This window comes from Electrophorus electricus, chromosome 15 (assembly GCF_041902795.1).
Source record: "Electrophorus electricus isolate QZ-2024a chromosome 15, ASM4190279v1, whole genome shotgun sequence".
NCBI lineage: Eukaryota > Metazoa > Chordata > Actinopteri > Gymnotiformes > Gymnotidae > Electrophorus > Electrophorus electricus.
Window position 1 is genome coordinate 16,807,459 of NC_137511.1, and position 19,934 is coordinate 16,827,392.

Below are 19,934 nucleotides of genomic sequence, written 5' to 3' on the forward strand. Positions count from 1 at the left end.
AAGTGTGTTCGCTCTCCACCTCCCTCGCCTTACACAAGACTTCAAAGTTCGACAGTGACAGGTGGATGTGAAGCAGGGTCACTGCAGAACTGAGCAGATCAGGAACGTTGGGTTGTAATACTTAAAATATAAACTACCCGAGTCTGACTAATTTGCAACAATCACTCTGGTGGCACACCGGGAGTGTTCATGTGAGGTTAGCTGCTGCTTAAGCGTTGAGAGAGGTCTGTGCGTCCTGAGCCTCGCCCTGCGGCACTCTGACATTTACAGGTTGCATTCTTTAAAACGTGAGCATCATCAGTTACAAGCAAAGAATGACCATGAAATCCATTATATTTTGAGCATTTCACACAAGCACAACATGTAAGGAATTTGTAGTCCTACATGAAATCTGAGAATTCAATAAGTAGTGAATGCTCAATAAATGCCACAAAAATGCTTCAGACTTCAAAGGGTTTTCTCTACTGCTAACCCTGACTGTTGCATTGGCATTAACTATGACTGTGGATCTCAGTTCCCTTTGAGTCAGCAACGACATTATCACTATATGAGTCACAGCAGCAATGCTTTTCATAATGGCATATATACCTATATGGTGCAAGTTATTTTTGGTAATGATGTAAGCATTTATAAAGGCGATCAGCTCACAGCCTTTGAGGTGTCAGTGTTTTAGATAGATTTTCAGACCTTCATTTACTTACTAGGCATCAGTGTGATCAAAGTGGCCATGAGGTTATGTTAACAATTCAGTCACCCACCAACTAGTACAAAATACAGGACCAGATTTGAATGTTTAAATGGGTGAATGAGGTCATATATGCCTGCAAGGTTTGGAAAAGTTCTATGGAGTGACCTAGGAGGGATATCTGAGTCGAGCAGTACTGGCTGCTCTAAACTTGGCCCTTGCCAGCCTTGGACAGAGAATTCCTGGGTCTGAAAGCCAAAGATTCACACACACAGTTAGCATGTGACAGTGTGGCATTATTTAATCTGCAGCAGGCTCTGATGAATGAGTGTTCAGCTGATGAAAACAGCTATAAAAGCAAATGTGCAATACAGGAATCTAAGAAAACCACAGCAGTGTCTAAATATCAGGGATGCTTCCGCTATGCACAGCTCTGGCCACCAGAGGTCCCCATGCCCTGAGTACTAGAGGTCTCCATGGTGATTTATAACACTCACCTGTCTCCAAACACCCTGATCTCTTCATTATACAACTCTCTCCTTGGCTCTTAGTTGTTGCAAAGTAAGTAGTGTATTGCTGTGTATTGCTGTGTATTAAAATATATTGAAAATTGTTGTGAAGTAAGTTTCCAAAGAAACGATGTATGTATGTGTGTGTGTGTGTGTGTGTGTGTGTGTGTGTGTGTGTGTGTGTGTGTGTGTGTGTGTGTCTGTGTGTGTGTGTGTGTGTGTGTGTGTGTATATACACACACACAGACACACCCAGACGCACAGACACACACACATACATACATCACACAGACACACAGACGCACATTGTAGGTGTCAATGCAGTTGTAACTTCCTGCACTTCTGTGCTCTAGCATGTAATTTCCTCTGCTTGTAAAAAGGTTTATTTTTGTTTTTATAAGAACCAGTCTGGTCTATATCTGGCCTGTATGTGTGGTAAAGGCTCACATGCAAGCATTGCTCTGATGCTGTTTACCATTTATAGAGGCTTCCCTGGCTTAATTGTTATTATGATTAATGTGAGGATACATTTAAAGTAATAATACACAAGAAAATTGCAATAAACACCAAAGAAGAAACTAACTAAAGGATTTTTTTATATATGTTTTGAAATTAAAGAGAACACTGAATGTACCCAGAGATGATTTTTGCTTTCCCTCTTTCTTAATTATTTAGTTCCTTATTTCTGTATTCTTATTGGCTAAGTTAGTCAATTTCTTTGAGGTTCTCTATAGGAAATGTCATGTGCAGCTCAGGAAAGGTGTTGACACATGAAACAACCGTTTGTAACAATTATGGGTGTGGAACAAGTTATGGTCTGTTCATTGTGTTCTGGATTTAGTTTAATAATACCTATATGTCTTGTTCTGTGTGCAGTTGTGTGTGTCTTTCTGGCAAAAAGCAGAGTAATGTTTGTGAGACAACTACTTTTAATAATTCTTAAATGTTGATGTCCTCTTTTATATAATGTATTTTCCTTGTTCTTTTTATTATTCATTTTATTTTATGTTTAATCCTATATTTTACATTTCATTAATTATTTATTTTTATTTTTATTTTCTTGATTTTTTTTTTGCAGAGTGAAAGTTGAATTTTTTTTATGGATTTTAAGAAGTGGTGAAATTGCACCATTCACCCATGTGTTTCTGAGCCTCTGTTATCCTGCCTTACTAGTTGAGTAAGTCTCAGGATTGCACCTCACTTCCTAGCATGAATTGACTTTTTTTTTGCTTGTTATTTAGGTTTGGAGAAGAGGCTTTGAGCTTGAGGAATTCTAACTTTAACCCATACTGAGTCCCACTGCTTTAGGGAATGGTGTGGGACCAACCAGTAGAACAAAGACTGATGCATCTCAAAGGGGATTCTTTTTTGAAAATTCCTGGCCTTATGGGTGGAAGTGCCACTACTGTGGACACATCATAGCTGCCACTGACACACTGAGGACATTTTGTCAATAGATTCTGTTGTTCTAAAGCACTTTATCCAAGTATGGCAGTAAAGTATGCTGCCATACTGTAGTAATGCAATGTAACTCCATACAATCCCATTATAATAAATCATTCAGATTAGACTGAGCTTCTGACCACTGAAATCATGTGCGAGCACTCTCGTGTATATCCAATTCCCAGGCTTGTGCCTGAACATTCAGACTTAACAAGTGTGAATGAGAATAGCAAAGCTGAGGTTTTAGTAGTTAACTGCAAATTAGGTCCATTTCAAAGATCAAGAAAACAAGAAATTCTATATGATAATAGGATTAATGATAACCATTAGCCATTGTTATACTGTTATTTATTTATAGCTAGTTAATATTGTAACTTTCAGAATTACAGTAAGATTCCAGCAGGAAGATGAATACATCCCCTGGCCCCTTGTGCCTTGTTGCAAAAGGAAAGCAACAAGACCTCTAGAGTTTGCACTGAATCAACCTTCTGCCCAGCCAATAGTAGTCACAAGGGCCAGTGGGCCAGGTGGCTGGAGTTGAACTGAGGAGCTGGGTGTCTGGGAAAACATCACCCAAGGGATGCTGGAGGTGATGTAGAAAGTCATGTCAGCACAGGGAAGGAATGAAAAAAATCAAAAACAGCCAATGGTGTAACATCAGTTCTGTTAGGCAAATATTTCTGCCATGTCAGACACACATGACTGTTGTAAACGATATCTCATTTACTGGGCTCTAGATGAGACAGAACTCAGAGGACAAGTGAGCTGAGAGATGATGTACAGCCAGATGCTTTTTAGCTTTCTCTACAAAAACGCCAACACACTTTTACTAATAATGCAGGCTACAGGTTATGCATTATTGCTAATTGATGCTTATACTATAATTAAATAAAGAAACAAAAAGTACTGAAATTTGAAAGCAATAAATAAAATCAGAGACGAATATTTTATCTCGCTGATTTTCATTATTAATTAGGCTACACAACAGAAGAGCGTAGCATCATATTTCTCTTAGAGGAAGAGAGAAGTTTCATCGATCGGACTCTGCCCTGTCTTCCCTGGAGGAACAGCTGTAACGGACAAGAACAACGCACAGGGTAGGCAATGGCTAAATACGACAGTAAACTCTAAGGGCCATGTGGATTCTAAACAATTTCTGCTATTTTGTTACAATGAAAGACGTTTTTAATCTCGGTTTAAGGCGTTAAACAACTACGCAAAAGCAACTATTATTAGATTCGACGTCGAATCTAGCGGTTTCACGCGTTGGCTATAAAATTACATTGGTAATTGCTTTCCTCTTCCAGAGTACGCAGACAAATGCGAACGTTGACAAATGATGGATTCCGGATTCGGTTTGGTTTACCTGACGGGTGTTATGATCGTGTTTGCTTCTCCGGTAATTCTCAAACCAGTTCCCGACCAGTACTCACGGGGTGTGGTGAGTAATCTTTACGGGTGGTCTTTGAATCCAATCAACATCGGTCCCGCTGTATTTTAGATACTTCTGTTCCCAAACGTTTTAACTTGGTATGGGTTGCTTATTGGCAAATCGTTTATATCTTCTCACAGTTATATTTAATATCTTAATCTTGGATTCCCCAGAAGATAATTAAAATACCACTGTTGTAAGTACAAAAGTTTATAATTGGAAGTTCATTTTTAGAAAACGTTGGACGTTTTTAAAATTAGATTAAAAATGTAAATAACGTTATAGAGGACTGAATATTATACAATAACTACCAGCTGATAAATCTATATTTAGCCCTGCAGTTTGTTTAAAATGCAAGAAATCTTACATTTTAATTTGCATTTAAATGCACTCACTGTAAAGATACATAAACATTTGAAATAGTCCAGTTTACATTAGCAGTGAAATAGTCAGGAAGTTTAAGGTTTATATAGCAGTAAACATATTCATAGAAGACCTAGTGTATTTCTTGGAAAGAGAACAGAAAAAAAACAAAAACAAAAAGAAGAAGTCCTTATTACGTATATCGATGTTGACACATTCATGTTTCCCATCATTAATACTTGACTTAAAAAGTGCTGTGGCATGTAGAAGTTACACTGGACTGGATATCCATGTTCCATTTTGGTATCAGAGGATGCATTCAAACTAAATTTACATTTACATTTTTTCTTCCTGTGCCCAAAACACAGCATACAGACAAGGGCGACCAGGTTGCTGGTTGCAGAAGAGTTTGTGAGGCTTACTCATTAGACTACTCATCTGTGGTGGGTGTGACATCATTTAGTTTGAAGGCATGGAAACTCCACCTAGATAGGACTCAAACCTAGCACTGAGAGGCAAACATGCTAACCACCAAGCCACCGTTCACAAGGTATTGGTTATTTTTGAACATATATCTGTTGGGATGGACCATCTAATAACACAGTCTAAAGTGTGTTCCAGTCCTTGTGATAGAATTATCTATAAATTACTGTAACTAAATTTCGAATAACATTTTTCTATAGACTTGCAGACAAATCCTTAGAACCATGTTCACCAGCTTTGAAATATTGCCCTAAGAACTACACATGTCCATGACTGAAGGTACATTGTTACCAATGTACCCCCATGCTTTTCATACCCAGATGACAGAGGGTTGCTGCAACCTTGTAGGACAAACACCCTGATCTCACCATACAATGGTGAAAATAACCCTGTTCTTCCTCACCCTTACATCCAGTACATCTAGGCTTGGTGGCATGCTTTCATCCTCATGGTCAGGATCATTAACTTATGTGCCGGCTTCTACTGTTGCTTCCACCCTGACAGTGGGAGTGCAAATTCGGCTCTCATCCCCTCCATCTCAGTGATTTCTGCTTGTGGGTCTTTCCACTGAATAGCAAGTGCAGATGTCAAAATGAGGACATGCTCATATTCCTCACCTAAATCTTATTTCCCTCTTTTTTTTCATCTCAGCATCACTGTTCCACTTGTTTGGTGGAATTCTCTGTGCTTCAGAACTCCTGACACTATGAGACTGACTCTCCAGCCAGTGTGCACCACCCTGTGCATTCATGACGCTGATTTAGATTTTGTTTTTTTTTTGCGCTTATGAAACTTTTTCTCCTTTACATTAGTTCTGCACATTTACTCTATGTGTCCTGGTCTAAGGCATCGTTAGCACTCTGTTCCTCTAAACCACCTATTAACTGGAGCATGCAAACTCTTTCTACAATGGAAGCATCTGGCATTTGGCTTTTTGTCCAGTTTATGTACTGCAGGCTCCAGAACCACCAGTTGCAACTTGATCGTGTCTTTGGCCGGTGTCTCTATTGAAACAACAATTTTAATTGCACATGCAAGGGTTAACACTTTCTTAGTTAAGAGACCCTTCTGTATACTCTCATTGAGCAATCTGCCACCAGCCAGTTTCATAAGGTATTGAACAGATTATGTGGCTATACTTCATTACAGTTCCCAAAAAAATACAGTAATTATATTACTGGCACATTTTAAATTATGGTGATTACTAGCATATTTACATCTTATCAAGGATCACTTATCCCTCCACCCCCACAAGGTATTGGACAAATTCATTACAAATTCGTAATGTTCAGCCAGTTTATGGACCTCAGCCACGTAGTCTGATATACTTTCGTTTTTGTGCTGGCTTCACTTAAGGAATTGGAATCACTCAGCAATGAGAAGTGGTTTTGGGTTCAAATTGTTCTGTAAAGCTTCCACTGGGTCTTTAAAATGTACCCCAGCTCAAGTGAGCAATTTCCATAACATCAGCAGTAAATGTTGCCTGCGTTTATTTAAATGTTGAAAATACATCATGTGTTCTTAAACTGGATTCATTATGGGTCTTTTACTTAATTCCTTGCAATATGTGAGTGGAAACAGGCATGCATCTTTATGTTGTGATTAATGCTTTCCTTTGCTTTTGTACGTGGCACAATTTGAGTGCTAATAGCTTTGTTGATTGTGAATGGAATTTGTTTCATGTGGACATGTGACTTGTTTATCGTGAACATGGAGTTTTTCTAAGATGTGTTTCGTGGATATGATATTGGTTTCATATGACTTTACATCTTGACTATATGTTTATATCAATCTTGGATATTCTTTAGTGTTTAGTTAACAAGAAACCACAGATTACTGGAATGCCAAGACCTATTCATCATCGGAGTATAAGCGCCTGCTTACCCTCAAGTTATAATGCGGTGGTAACAAACAGCTTGTTTATATGGATAACCTTTATACATATACTGTTGTTCATGAGTTTGCAAAGAAAAGACGCAGCTTGTGGGATCTTGTTTACTGGCATCACAAGGGACTAGTTCCAAAACTCTGGCAGTTAACAAATGAAGTTATACTTATTTAGCACCTTTCAGGGAACCCAAGGTCACTTTACAATTAACACCCAGCTTTTACATCCAGTCACCCATTGGTGAGAAGCAAGAGCCAGTTGCACACAGCATACTCTCAGCCAGAAACCTAAGACCCCTGGGGGAATCAATCAGGGGTAGGGAAGGGAAAGAGGACAACACCCAGGACAGAGCACCATCCTCCATACACATTAAGGCAACTTCATTAGACATGCAGATATCTCCATGTCTTTTTGGATTGTGGGAGGAAACCAGAGACCCCAAAGGAAACCCACACAGACACATGGAGAACATGGAAACTGCTCCCAGGTAGGGACTTGAACCCTAGCACTAAAAGGTAACTGTGTTACCCACCAAGCCATTATGCTGCCCAAACAGGTTAAAAGGCAATTGAAAAGTAGTGCAAACTAATCAGATTAATTTACTTTAATACAATAATCCTTTGCATTATATTACAGATACATTTTTAAATTGGTTATCAGTAATCTGTAACAATACATCTTATAGTAACTCTCCAAAAGCTGGAGATAAGTAGTCAACTAATTAATTTAGCACTCACTGCTGTTCTGGTGCTACTTGGCAGTTAATTGTAACATCTTTTTTATTGTGCTTTTTTTATTACTTCATGCTCTGTCTGTGCACACACATCACGAAAGGCTGTAGGCCTACAGGAGTTTGGAAATATTGCGGATATGAGGCTGATATGAAAGGAAGCACAATAACTTCTACTTTCAGCAGCAGTGTTGGGATTCTACTCTTTCAGGATCAGTCAGGGTCAGTACTAAGTCAGTGTCTTTTGGCTCCATTAAGTAGCACTGCTTTAATACCACCACATTTAGATGACCGTAAGAATGTGATCTAAATGAACATCAAAAGAGTGGCTATGGACCAGGTTGTCATACAGGTAGGGCAGAAAACGCTTTATTACTAAACTATTCTACACATTCCTCCACTCTTAGCACGGATTTGGCAAGTAAGGAACTCAAAGTGAATTAAAATTTAGATCAGAAGAGGCACCAGAATGTAATGAAAGCAGACAACTACCTGCTGTCCTTGTCCAAGAATGGCTGGTAATGAGTCTTGATCCGCTTCTGAAAACCAAGAACACTTGCTTTGACTACCTGTTAAATCCTGGCTTCTGCGTATCAGGTTTCATTTCTGGAGCATTTTTTCTAGTTAACTTATTGTAATCACAACTTTTTTCTTATATCAACAGGTGAAGAATAAGGGTATTTTGACTTCTGATGTCAGGTCATGTCCATTAATCCTTATAAGTACTGTTCAACTTATTGATTCAATAGCTTGACATATATGTATATACTTCTTACTGGGCTGTGTCAGGTTCACTGTGTGAAAACGAATCACAAACCTGTCAGTTGTTCCACTTTCACCTGCTGCTTTTTGATTAGGTGGTTGGCTAAAACAGAGGGATTTCATTTTTCATACTTTGGGAGGTCAATGTAATTTATTTTTGCTGAACCTGGTCCTACTGAGTCTATCCTAAGACTGCTGGTAATCACTGGATGCTATTTTGGGTAGTTATTTTCCAATCTAAGTCACCCTGCACTGGCTACTCTTTTCCTCCCAGACCACCTGATTTGTCAAACCAGTTGCAATGGTACAAATACAGCTTGCACAGCGATGTAAAACATCCAATTTTTACAGATAAATGTAGGGTTTATAGTAGAACTTTCAGCAAGGAAGCAGTGACTTCCCCTACTGGCTAGGGGTAAGTATAGCATCCATATTATGCTCATTCTAAATTAGTAAATTGGAAAAAAGAACAGAATATTACACTGTACTGTAAACCCAGTTCAGAGCACTACACATTACAGAAATTAGGTCAATCTTATTGGTATGTAATCGTTTTGATATTTTAGTCATTTTGAATCCATTTGTAAAAGGGCCTTCCTGTTCCTGACTCAGGACTGGCTGAGCAGGTATGGCTACCTTCCCGCTCCAGACCCGCAGATAGGAAAACTGCAGACCAAAGAAGGGATTGAGAAGGCCATCAGGCAGATGCAGGCATTCGCAGGCCTGAAGGTGACTGGCAAGCTTGGTAAGGTCCTTTTATAGACTGTGATGTCTCTTCATAGAAAATAATATGTCTACTTTCTCATATGTTTAGTCTGACAAATACAAAAAAAAGCCTCAGTACATTTTGATGCATTTTTTTTGTTTGCTAAGACCGCATAGGAAGATTTAGTGAATTTATAGCTGTATTGTTTCAGTTAAATTTCCAAAGTACATTGGTCATAAGCTATTATTTTAAATGCCCTGTTTATTTAAAGGAGTGAGAATTTTAAGCATTTTATTCTAATTTTATGCTAACCCTTTTTGTCAAGTTCTTTTTTCAATAGCTAACTCTGGGCTCATTTTCACAACACAGATTATGCCTTAGATCAAAATGCATCACTTGTTAAGGATACTCCACTGATGGTTCTTTTTAGTCTAATGCCACAATTTTATCACACCCTGGAAGCAATGCATTAAGACTCTCCATTTATGAAATCCATATATTGATCCACTCTCTTCCACTTTTACATTATATGTCCAGACACAGACACACTGAATATGATGTCAGCACCAAGATGCTCGCTGCCGGACATTGTAGGCACGGAGGACATGCTGAGGAAGAGGAGGAGGAAGCGATATGCTCTGTCCGGGCTGCGCTGGGAAAAAAATAATCTGACATGGACGTATGTGCATTCACATTCAGATACATATTCAAGAAGTACAGTCAAACACACAGGACAGTAACAATACACTGTCTCATACAAACACACATAAGCAAACCCATCTTTAAAGTAGAAGCACTTCCAGCATTGCATAAATAGAACCTCTGGTCCATCTTCCTTCCTCTTGCCACCTTTCTGCAGTGTCCAGAGTTACCCCACGCTCTACCCCTCCCTGAGCCCTGACCTGGTGAAGTCCCTAATGTTTTATGCCCTCAAAGTCTGGAGCGACACCACCAACCTCCAGTTCCACGCCGGCTTGCAGAATGAGGCCGACATCCTTATTTCTTTCTCCCGCTCTTTCCATGATGACGGCTACCCGTTCGATGGTAAGGGGGGCACTCTGGCCCATGCCTTTTTCCCTGGGCAGGTCAACATAGCAGGGGATACGCACTTTGACGATGAAGAGACCTGGACCTACGGGGCCGCAGATGGCGCTGGCACTGACCTGTTCACTGTGGCTGTGCATGAGTTCGGCCATGCCCTGGGCCTCTCCCACTCCTCCACTGACCCATCCATTATGCGGCCATATTATCAAGGCCCCGTAGGAGACATCATAACCTACGTGCTTCCCATCGATGACCAGCAAGCTATTCAGACTCTATATGGTGAGAACAACTTGGCAGCATAGTTAGCTTAAAAAATAATAGTTTATACAAATACTCATGGTGAATGTAAGCACTGAGGAACTCCTTAGCATTATGAAAATATGATCACTCTTATCAATATCTGGTTTTCATTTAGAAATTAGTCCACATTAGCAATATTGGGGAATATTATCAAAAGCTAGTTTGGAGTTTCAGCTCCAAACTTTAAATCGAAATGCACGCCTTAAACATACTGGACAAGTGGGTCATGTCATGCATGAAATGATTTACACAATAAACAAAAAAATAATGCAAGCATGCATGCATGTTATAGTTAAACATGACAGGCATGTAATAGTTAAATATGAACTGCATTTAAGCAATGGAAATTGTGAAAGTGTTTATACTTAAGTATTTTGAATTTGTGTAAACACATTAAGAAGTGAAGTAGTGATGTAGCCAGTTATGATAATGCTGTAGGATTTTGTGTCACTATACTGAGAATGAAGTTAGTGTTTAGGGAAATGCTTTTGAGGAAACTGTAACTGAACTGTTATATACTGTGATTTATTAATGAAAATAAATTTGGATTCAAGGTATGGAGTTGAATTACAATAGTAAACTACTATTTAAGAATTAATATGGCAGCTTTTGCTCAGTGTCAGTTCAGTCTGTAGATGGTCATAACCACATTTTAATGTTTTACATGCTTCTCTCATAAGTAATGATTTTATTCTTGTAACTGTTGATTGCAGGAATCAAAACGAACAGACCAAGACCGCGCCCAGGTGGTCGGTACACAACACACCTGCCTGAGCTTCCCAATACACCACCTAAAGTGACCATACAGTGAGTTGTAGCTGAAAGCCACACACATTTACACAATAATCAAAACTATATCTTAAGATACATTAAATAAGTTCTCAAGGACCCTCCATGTTTCACAATTAAAAAAAAATGCAATTCTATCACACAATTAAAGTTAATTATTAATTATACTAGAGCACTGAAAGGACAAAAATGTACTCCTCAGGTCTGGAACTGAAAACCATCACCCTGTGCATGAGAAGATCTGACAATAAAGATGTTTAAATGGTGTAGTGTTCTTTTTCACCCCTCTTTGCCCCCCCCCCCCCCCCCAAACTTCACCAGACCTGATCCTGGCCACCAGGATCGGTGTAATGGAGGATTTGATGCAGTAGCAAATATCAGGGGAGATGTGTTCTTTTTTAAAGGTGCGCTTCCTAATTAAATTTCAGCACTTTCTTCTCCTGTGATGGCAGGGTTAAATCACTGCTTGTACACAACAGAGTAAATGGTGTGCTCTGTTTCCATCAGGGCCATATTTCTGGCGAATGCAGCGGTCTGGTTCCTTGGTGTCTCTCTCTCCTGCACTCACTAGAAACTTCTGGATCGGACTCCCACCTGGCACATTCAATATAGATGCTGTTTATGAGAGAAGGACTGACAACCATATCATCTTCTTCATTGGTAAATGTAATATTTAATATGGTGCTAGAGGATATTTTGTAACTACTCAGTAAAAATATGCTGGTAAAAGACTTGTATCCCTTTCCTTTCAAATTTGCAAATGTTTATTATGCTTATAGAGTGGTCGATTAGGGTGTGTCTGGGTCTGGTCTGGAGTATTATGAATTGTGTAGAATGCTCAGACTGTGTTAATTTGTTAATTAGGTTCACAGTTCTGGGTGTACAAGGATACAGAGGCCTTGCCTGGCTACCCACACCCAGTGTCCAACTGGGGCATGAGAACACGTGATGGGAGGGTGGTGGAGCGGGTGGAGGCAGCATTTGTTTGGGCCCATAATGGGAAGACTTACCTATTCAGCGGTGGAGAATTCTGGAGGTTCACTGAAAGTCAGGGAGATACAGTGCCACACCCAGAGAAGGAATACCCAAAAAATGCCTTACTCTGGAAGGGTGTTCCCAGCCACCCTGATGACATCATGAGTTGGGGAAAAGGTAAAAAAAAAAAATACAGAAAATTATACTATTGTATTATTTTATAGTACACATACATTGCATTATATTGGAATAAACCTAATGATACCGAACCCAAAGTATGAATTTTCTTGGTGTCACGATCAGTCCCACCATCTTCCGTGTTCCATGTTTTCCCTGTCGTGTTTAGTTCTGTTCCATAGTTTTGTTTTGTCCTCACATTGATTGTGTACACCTGTCCCTCGTTTCGAGTTCATGTATTTAAACCCTGTTGTGCGCCTTGGGCGGGGCTGTTCATTGTTTGTTTAACTGTTCAACTGTTCTAATTATTGAATTTGTGAATGTTTCGTTTTGGTTGTTTCTTTGTACTCCATGCCTTTGTGTTTATCTGAGCCTTTGTGTTTCCTTTGCCTTAGTTATAGCCTGCTTTCCTGTGTGTCTTCGTGTGTTTGTTTTGTTTAATCATGTTTCCTCGTACTCTCCATGTTGGCTCTATGACCCTGGACTGCCTAAACAACTCTGATTTTGGATTTGCCCCTATCAAATCTCGCTCTTCTCCGCACATGCATCCGCCTCCTTACCGCTCAACGTTACACTTGGCATTATCTGTATGTGTATTTTATATACTGCAAATAACAGTTAAGTGTGCCAGCAATAAGCAGATACACAGTTTATTTTGCTATCTCCACTATAAAACAAAATTTTAGTCTTCTGAAATGACCTACATTTTGCTCCTATTTCCCTTCATACTGTTCTACCTCACCAGGAGATACATATTTCTTCAAGGACAACTCCTACTGGGTCCTAAACAATGGGGGGCTGGACCAAGACATTGTCAGTCCCAGATCGGTTGCAGCTGATTGGATGTTTTGCCCTGAACCATCACCTACCGCCCCACACGCAAGGTGCTCTGACTGCACCTGTGACGGTGGAAATTCCATATTCAATAATCCTGGATTACTCATTTTTTTGTCATTTGTTTTCATATGTTTAAATGCATTAGTGGGCTGATTTAAACCATGCTGAGTTTAATTCAAATCTGCAATAACAACACAATCAGTGAATGTATGTCTGCCAGCGATCTTCTTTTTGTCATTTTGTTTATATCAAGTTGATTATTCTAGCTCACGGCTAGCTCCAGTCACCAATCACAGAGAGGTTTCTTTACAAATAATGCAAAATTACAGGGAATATATACAGATTTAAAATTTTGAAATGTGCTGGTTTACTTGATTTAATGCTTGTGTTCAAAATGACGCAAGTGCTTTTTATAATAGTGGTATATGGAATGGGCCCTAAGGGAAAGTTATCATCAAGGTTCCTTCTGGTGCACACTGTCAGAGTTCAGGGTTCTAACGTGTACCTGTGGTTTACCTGAAAATATCCAAATAATTACGCCTGTCTATACTAGAGGTGTCACGGCACAGCCCCTCCCCACAAACGTCTACGTGTGTGTGTGTGTGTGTGTGTCTGTGTGGCCATGCCCCCATGTGTTTCACACCTGCTCATCGTTGTGTTGTTACTGTAAGCGTATATAGGTCCTTTGTGTAAACTCATTTAAATATATCTTATGGAGACCTCTGTTAGAATTATGATATAAGCGAAAGTTTCATCTTTAGTAAAAAATATGAATACAAATAGTTGATTTGGTTGCTTTATCAGATTATCTTAACCAGTGGATTAAAAATGACCATCATATTTATTGCAGTGTAGTTATTCTAACTATGGTCACCTAACTTGAAAAAAGGATCCCACATTAAAAAGGTAATGGCCAAATATGAGGGCCAGATTAAACAAATTGTATCAGGACATTTAAACACATTTTATACATTCCCCAGCCCCAGATAAAGCCAAAGCCTAACCCTAAACCTATTTTAAAAAGGTGATTCCTCATTGCCACTGCAGTTTAGCCAGCAGACTGGCCCTTAGAGTGTGGATACAATTACTTGAAACCTACTATTCAGTTTCACATGCAGCTGTACATTTTCCTGCCTTGTGATCAAGCATGCTGTTTGTGTCTTACAATCATAACCTCACCATAGTCACAAGACTGGCATGGCACTCAAACATATCTGCCTACAAATTCAACCTTACAAATGACACTTACAAATGACACAATTTTTTTATTGGAAACCAGTGTGCTCTTCAAGTATATTTTTAAAGTCAGTTCATTATATGTCAGCAGATCTTGACAAAAAAAATTACATTGATTACATTAAAATTACATTATGCTTGCATAAGTATTCAACTCTTTCAGACTAGTACTGGGTAGAATGACCTTTTGCTGCAATAACAACTTTAAGTCTTTTGGGTTATGTTTCTACCCGCGTTGCACACTGGGAGTTTGGCTCATTCTTCCTGCTCAAGGTTGTTCAGGTTTTCAAATAGTGCCACAGTTTCCCAGTTGTGCTGAGATCTGGGTTTTGACTTGGCTATTGTAGACCATTCACACTTTTGTTGTTCAACCACTCCTGTGTTGGCTTTTTCTTATAACTTAGATCATTATCCTGCTAAAAGCTGAAGTTTCTGCCAAGCTTCAGTTTTTGGCAGACTGAAGCAAGTGTCTCCCAGTATTTTGTACATCCATCCTTCCTTCAGTTTTAATCCCGGTTTTAATCTGCCCAATCCCCACAGAGACCAAACATCCTAACAACCTGATACTGTGACTGACTTTCCACTAATAGGATTGTGTTTGTTCAAGAATGTGTAGTTAGGTTTTTCACCACAGTGTTTTGAATTTTGGCTAAGAGAATTTGTTTCGTCTGACCACAAAACATTTTATCATGTACAGTGCATCCAGAAAGTATTCACAGCACTTCACTTTTTCCACATTTTGTTATGTTACAGCCTTATTCCAAAATGGATTAAATTCATTTTTCCCCTCAAAATTCTACACACAATACCCCATAATGACAAGGTGAAAAAGTTTGTTTGGAATTTTTGCAAATTTATTAAAAAATTAAAAAAAAAAAAAATCACATGTACATAAGTATTTACAGCCTTTGCCATGACACTCAAAATTGAGCTCAGGTGCATCTTGTTTCCATTGATTATCTTTCAGTTGTTTCGACAACTTGATTGGTAAATCCGGTTGGTTTGACATAATTTGGAAAGGCTCACACCTGTCTATATAAGGTCCCATAGTTGACAGTACATGTCAGAGCACAAACCAAGCCATGAAGTCCAAGGAATTGTCTGTAGACCTGCAAGACAGGATTGTATCAAGGCACAGATCAAGGGAAGGGTACAGAAAAACGTCTGCAGCATTGAAGGTCCCAGTAAGCACAGTGGCCTCCATCATCCATAAATGGAAGAAGTTTGGAACCACCAGGACTCTTCCTAGAGCTGGCTGCCTGGCCAACCTGAGTGATCGGGGTAGAAGGGCCTTAATCAGGGAGGTGATCAAGAACCCAAGGGTCACTCTGACAGAGCTTCAGCATTGCTCTGTGGAGAGAGGAGAACCTTCCAGAAGGACAACCATTTCTGCGCATTGCACCAATCAGGTCTGCATGGTAGAGTGCCCAGATAGAAGCCACTCCTCAGTAAAAGGACAGCCCACTTGGAGTTTGCCAAAAGGCACCTGAAGGACTCTCAGACCATGAAAAACAAAACTCTCTGGTCTGATGAAACAAAGATTGAACTCTTTGGCCTGAACGCCAAGCGTCATGTCTGGAGGAAACCACCTTGCACTGCTCATCAGCTAGCCAATACCATCCCTACAGTGAAGCATGGCAGCATCATGCTGTGGGGTTGTTTTTCCACAGCAGGAACTGGGAGACTAGTCAGGGTCAAGGGAAAGATGAACGCAGCAATGTACAGAGATATCCTTGAAGAAAACCTGCTCCAGGGTGCTCTGGACCTCAGACTGGGGCAAAGATTCATCTTCCAACAGGACAACGACCCTAAGCACAGCTAAGATAACAAAAGAGTGGGTTTGGGACAACTCTGTCAATGTTCTTGTGTGGCCCAGCCAGAGCCCAGACTTGAACCCAATTGAACATCTCTTGAGAGATCTAAAAATGGCTGTGCCCTGACGCTTCCCATCCAACCTAATGGAGCTTGAGAGGTTCTGGAAAGAAGAATGGGAGAAACTGCCCAAAAATAGGTGTGCCAAGCTTCTAGCATCATACTCAAAAAGACTTGAGGCTGTAATTGCGAAAGGTGTTTCAACAAAGTATTGAGCCAAGGCTGTGAACACTTATGTACGTGTGATTTTTTTTTTTTTTTAAAGGGGGGGAGGTATTTTTAATACATTTGCAAAAATTCCAAACAAACTTTTTTCACTTTGTCATTATGGGGTATTGTGTGTAGAATTTTGAGGGGAGAAATGAATTTAATCCATTTTGGAATAAGGCTGTAACATAACAAAATGTGGAAAAAGTGAAGTGCTGTGAATACTTTCCGGATGCACTGTATTAGCGTTGTCCCTGTGATGCTTTGTCAAACTCCAGTATGATGTAGAGGTTTTCACTAATTGATTTTTTCAAACTATGCTCCCGTACTGGCCAGTTGTATACAGTGTTCTTAAAATCGTTGACTGGTACTCTTTGACACCAATGTAAGACCCTGAACCCCATAGCCTTTTCGAGGTGACTGTTGGCCTTGCTATGTCATCCAACACAAGTCCTGTTCTTCTTCTGACACTGAGTTTTAAAGCATCCCTTTTCGAGGTAATACTTCAACAGTTTGATGCAGCCTCCATTTATTCACAGTTGATCCAGCAGTGCTCACAATTATCAAAACAGTTGGATATTATTTTGTAGCCTCTTCTTTTCCCTTATTTCTTTAGAATGCTCCTTGGTCTTCACTTCCACAGGTTTCCATCAGATTCAGTCTGACCAGAATATCTGAATTAATGGGGTCTTATATCCAGAAAAGGTGAATTTTTAAAATAATTCACAAATGAAGCCTAATTTAGTTATGCCTTTGATTGGGCAATATCTTTAATTTGTGCAAATATTCCACAGTACAGTAGTTGAATACTTTAAACAGCAGTTTTCAGTTAGTAATTTCTGCCACCCAATATTTTCCTAAATAAAATTGATATCACTTTAAAGAAATGTATTTCAAGGCTGATTTTGGTGCTTTTGTAGCAACACAATCTGGGTAATTCAGTTACAAAGACACTGTCAGAATATGATTGAGAAATGTGAGGCTATCTGTCCAACAGCTTAAGCCATACAAATTGGTATTGTAACAGGATAATAATCCCCAAGCACATCAAATTGACATCTGAATGGCTAAAGGAGAAAATGCAAGATGTCGTAATAGCCAAGTCAATGTCCAGACCTCAATCCCAATGAGATACTGTGGTGGAATTTAAAGAGAGCTGTGCATAAACTAATGCCCTCAAAGATCAATGAGCTGAAGCAATATTAAAGTAGGGTTACTTTCTTTTCCCCATGACTATGTAGCATACTTCATGTCAAACAATAGCCATTTTAGATGCAGATTTAAGTTCAGTACACAGAGTTGCCCACACTTAACAAGTCAAGGCTCACTTTGATGGGGTCTTTAAACACAATCCAAACCACATCTTCACTACAGTTGGGCACAGTGAGGGAGCCAAGGTATTGATAATTCTGCACCATGTTCACTCCTTGAAGTAAACTGTCCATGGAGATAGAATGAACAAGTGCTACCATATCACCTGCAAAGTTTAAAAGAACACCCCCACCCCAGTTAGCACGATCTGACCAGTACAACAAAGTAAGCTACAGAAATGAGAATCCTTACCACCTTTGTAATATTCAATACCAAAAGACATGGCTCCATTTCCTTTAACCCAAAGAAGCTCAACTCTCCAATCAAATATATGGCAAATCTCTGGCTTATAACTATGCATACTGAAGTGGACTTGCTGCCTCATACTTCCTGCACCTACCTTTTAATGGTGTCAGTGTTTAAATGACTGGCTTATCTCTCTTAAGCATGTGATAGCACTTCAGGCAAAACTAATTTGCAAACTGCAGTTTCCTACAATGCCTACCAAGAGAGACATTGCCTGCATTTGAGATATTTGCTAGATAGGAAGTTAGTTTTCCAGCTCTTGGGATAACCAGCATCATTGGTTACCTGCACATAAAGAACACAACAGTAGATCATTTTAGCTGACAGATAAGCTTTGCAGGTAGTCAAAATGCAGGCATTTGAGTCTGTTCATTGTCTATATTCACTAAAAATGCAGAGCACAAAAAGTAGCTGAAATTTCTGTACCTAAATGAAGAAAGCAAGTACAGCCGGCCCTGTTGGGTCTGCAAGTGCACCTACAGATGAATTTTGCCCAGCTTTATAGTTCACTGTGTGCAACTGTAAAAAGGCAGAAAGCTAGAAGAGAAACCCCAACAGATATTGAGATTGTTTTCATCTGAAAATCTTTTTTCTTTTTGTTTCCACTGAGTATAGCTTGCCATCTACTGTATGCTTAGACCCAGACATGGATCTACAGTTGCCCCAGTGAATGTGACCTGTGTGCTTTTGTATAATCCTGTGAGTGCCCCACCTTCAACAGCCATCTTCTCAGGGTTTAACTGAGCAAGGAGTCCATTGTAAGGCAACTTAACAGAGACAAATTTAACAGAGCCCATGGTTGTGCCAGATAAATTGGCACATGGAGTATAGGTTACTAGATGAAATTGTATGTACATGTATGAATATTAGGATAGAGTGATATAGAGATTCACAAGTACACCTGCCCTGCCGGTATTTATCATCTCAGTCAAGGGAGTACCATCACTGTATCCGTGAAGCTGAACAAAGTCAAGTTATCATTGGCTACAACATTGGCGGTCACAATGTTAATAGGAGACTGAAGCATTCCATCACAGTATGTGTTGGCTATTTTTGGGCCATTTATATTCATCTGAGATTTTGTTCGATTTAGAACAGCTGCAATATGCTACTTCTGTTCGTTTCCAATATTCACTCACCACTGGAGGATCTGTGGCATAGGACACCCAAACAGCAGTGCCAGTCAGAACACAACGAATGCAATTAACAATGAAATTAGACAACAAAGACTAGAAGAAGAATTAGAAGAATCTTAAAACTTCATAGTTGGTGTGGAGGTTTTTGTTTTTTTCTTTGCTTGTCTCATTTGTCAGTTTGCTTTAAAATCCAAGTGAATAATTGAGAGGCGTGGCATCTGAACCACTACACTGCAGTCTCAGGAATGCTTAATATGATTTGAAATCTGTTGAACAATACCAAACTCACCATTTCAGTCTACTGCATGTGCATTGACCTATTGGCAGTTTTCCAGGCATTGCTAAAATTGGTTGACTAGAGTTTGTTAAGTCTGCACCTTTTAATTTTTTGCTTCAGGCTCATTTTTTCACTAGCAAGAGATATGACCACATCAACTCTAAGAAGGTTTAGTATTTTTCGGTCTGGGCCTATTAAACCTGTTAATTATTCTCAGCTACTGAGTGGAGCTTTTGAGATATCGGAACAAATGATTCAGGAAAAATTCAGAGCTTGTGAAGAGTTCGAATCTTCCCGCCACAGTGACATCTGGTGGCCAATCAGTGGTCAAAACAGCAACCTCCGTGTTATAGACCACTGAAAGAGATGTGTTTTCATGATAGTGAGCGTCCTTGACAGATAATCCAGATTAAAAATAATAATTAAAAAAAAACGTTTGGCAAATGACCAGTGTGAAATACTATTT

General features: G+C 39.5%; 1 protein-coding gene across 3 annotated transcripts; it reads left to right on the forward strand.

The window, feature by feature from the left end:
* Positions 1 to 1,171: 1,171 nt before the first annotated feature.
* Positions 1,172 to 15,153, forward strand: mmp25b (matrix metallopeptidase 25b). 3 transcript variants are annotated; one of them, XM_081698118.1, is made up of 12 exons: positions 1,172 to 1,246; positions 3,614 to 3,734; positions 3,945 to 4,078; positions 4,801 to 4,875; positions 8,908 to 9,040; positions 9,539 to 9,680; positions 9,861 to 10,324; positions 11,059 to 11,152; positions 11,456 to 11,538; positions 11,642 to 11,794; positions 11,999 to 12,286; positions 13,032 to 15,153. In XM_081698118.1, exons 3-12 carry the CDS (start codon positions 3,974 to 3,976, stop codon positions 13,274 to 13,276), a joined length of 1,782 nt encoding a protein of 593 aa, XP_081554244.1. In that variant the 5' UTR covers positions 1,172 to 1,246; positions 3,614 to 3,734; positions 3,945 to 3,973; the 3' UTR covers positions 13,277 to 15,153. The 3 variants fall into 3 exon arrangements, with proteins under 3 accessions (XP_081554244.1, XP_081554246.1, XP_035389160.1); XM_081698120.1 differs by lacking the exon at positions 4,801 to 4,875 and having other exon boundaries at positions 3,945 to 4,036; XM_035533267.2 differs by lacking the exon at positions 4,801 to 4,875 and having other exon boundaries at positions 13,032 to 15,152.
* Positions 15,154 to 19,934: the final 4,781 nt, after the last annotated feature.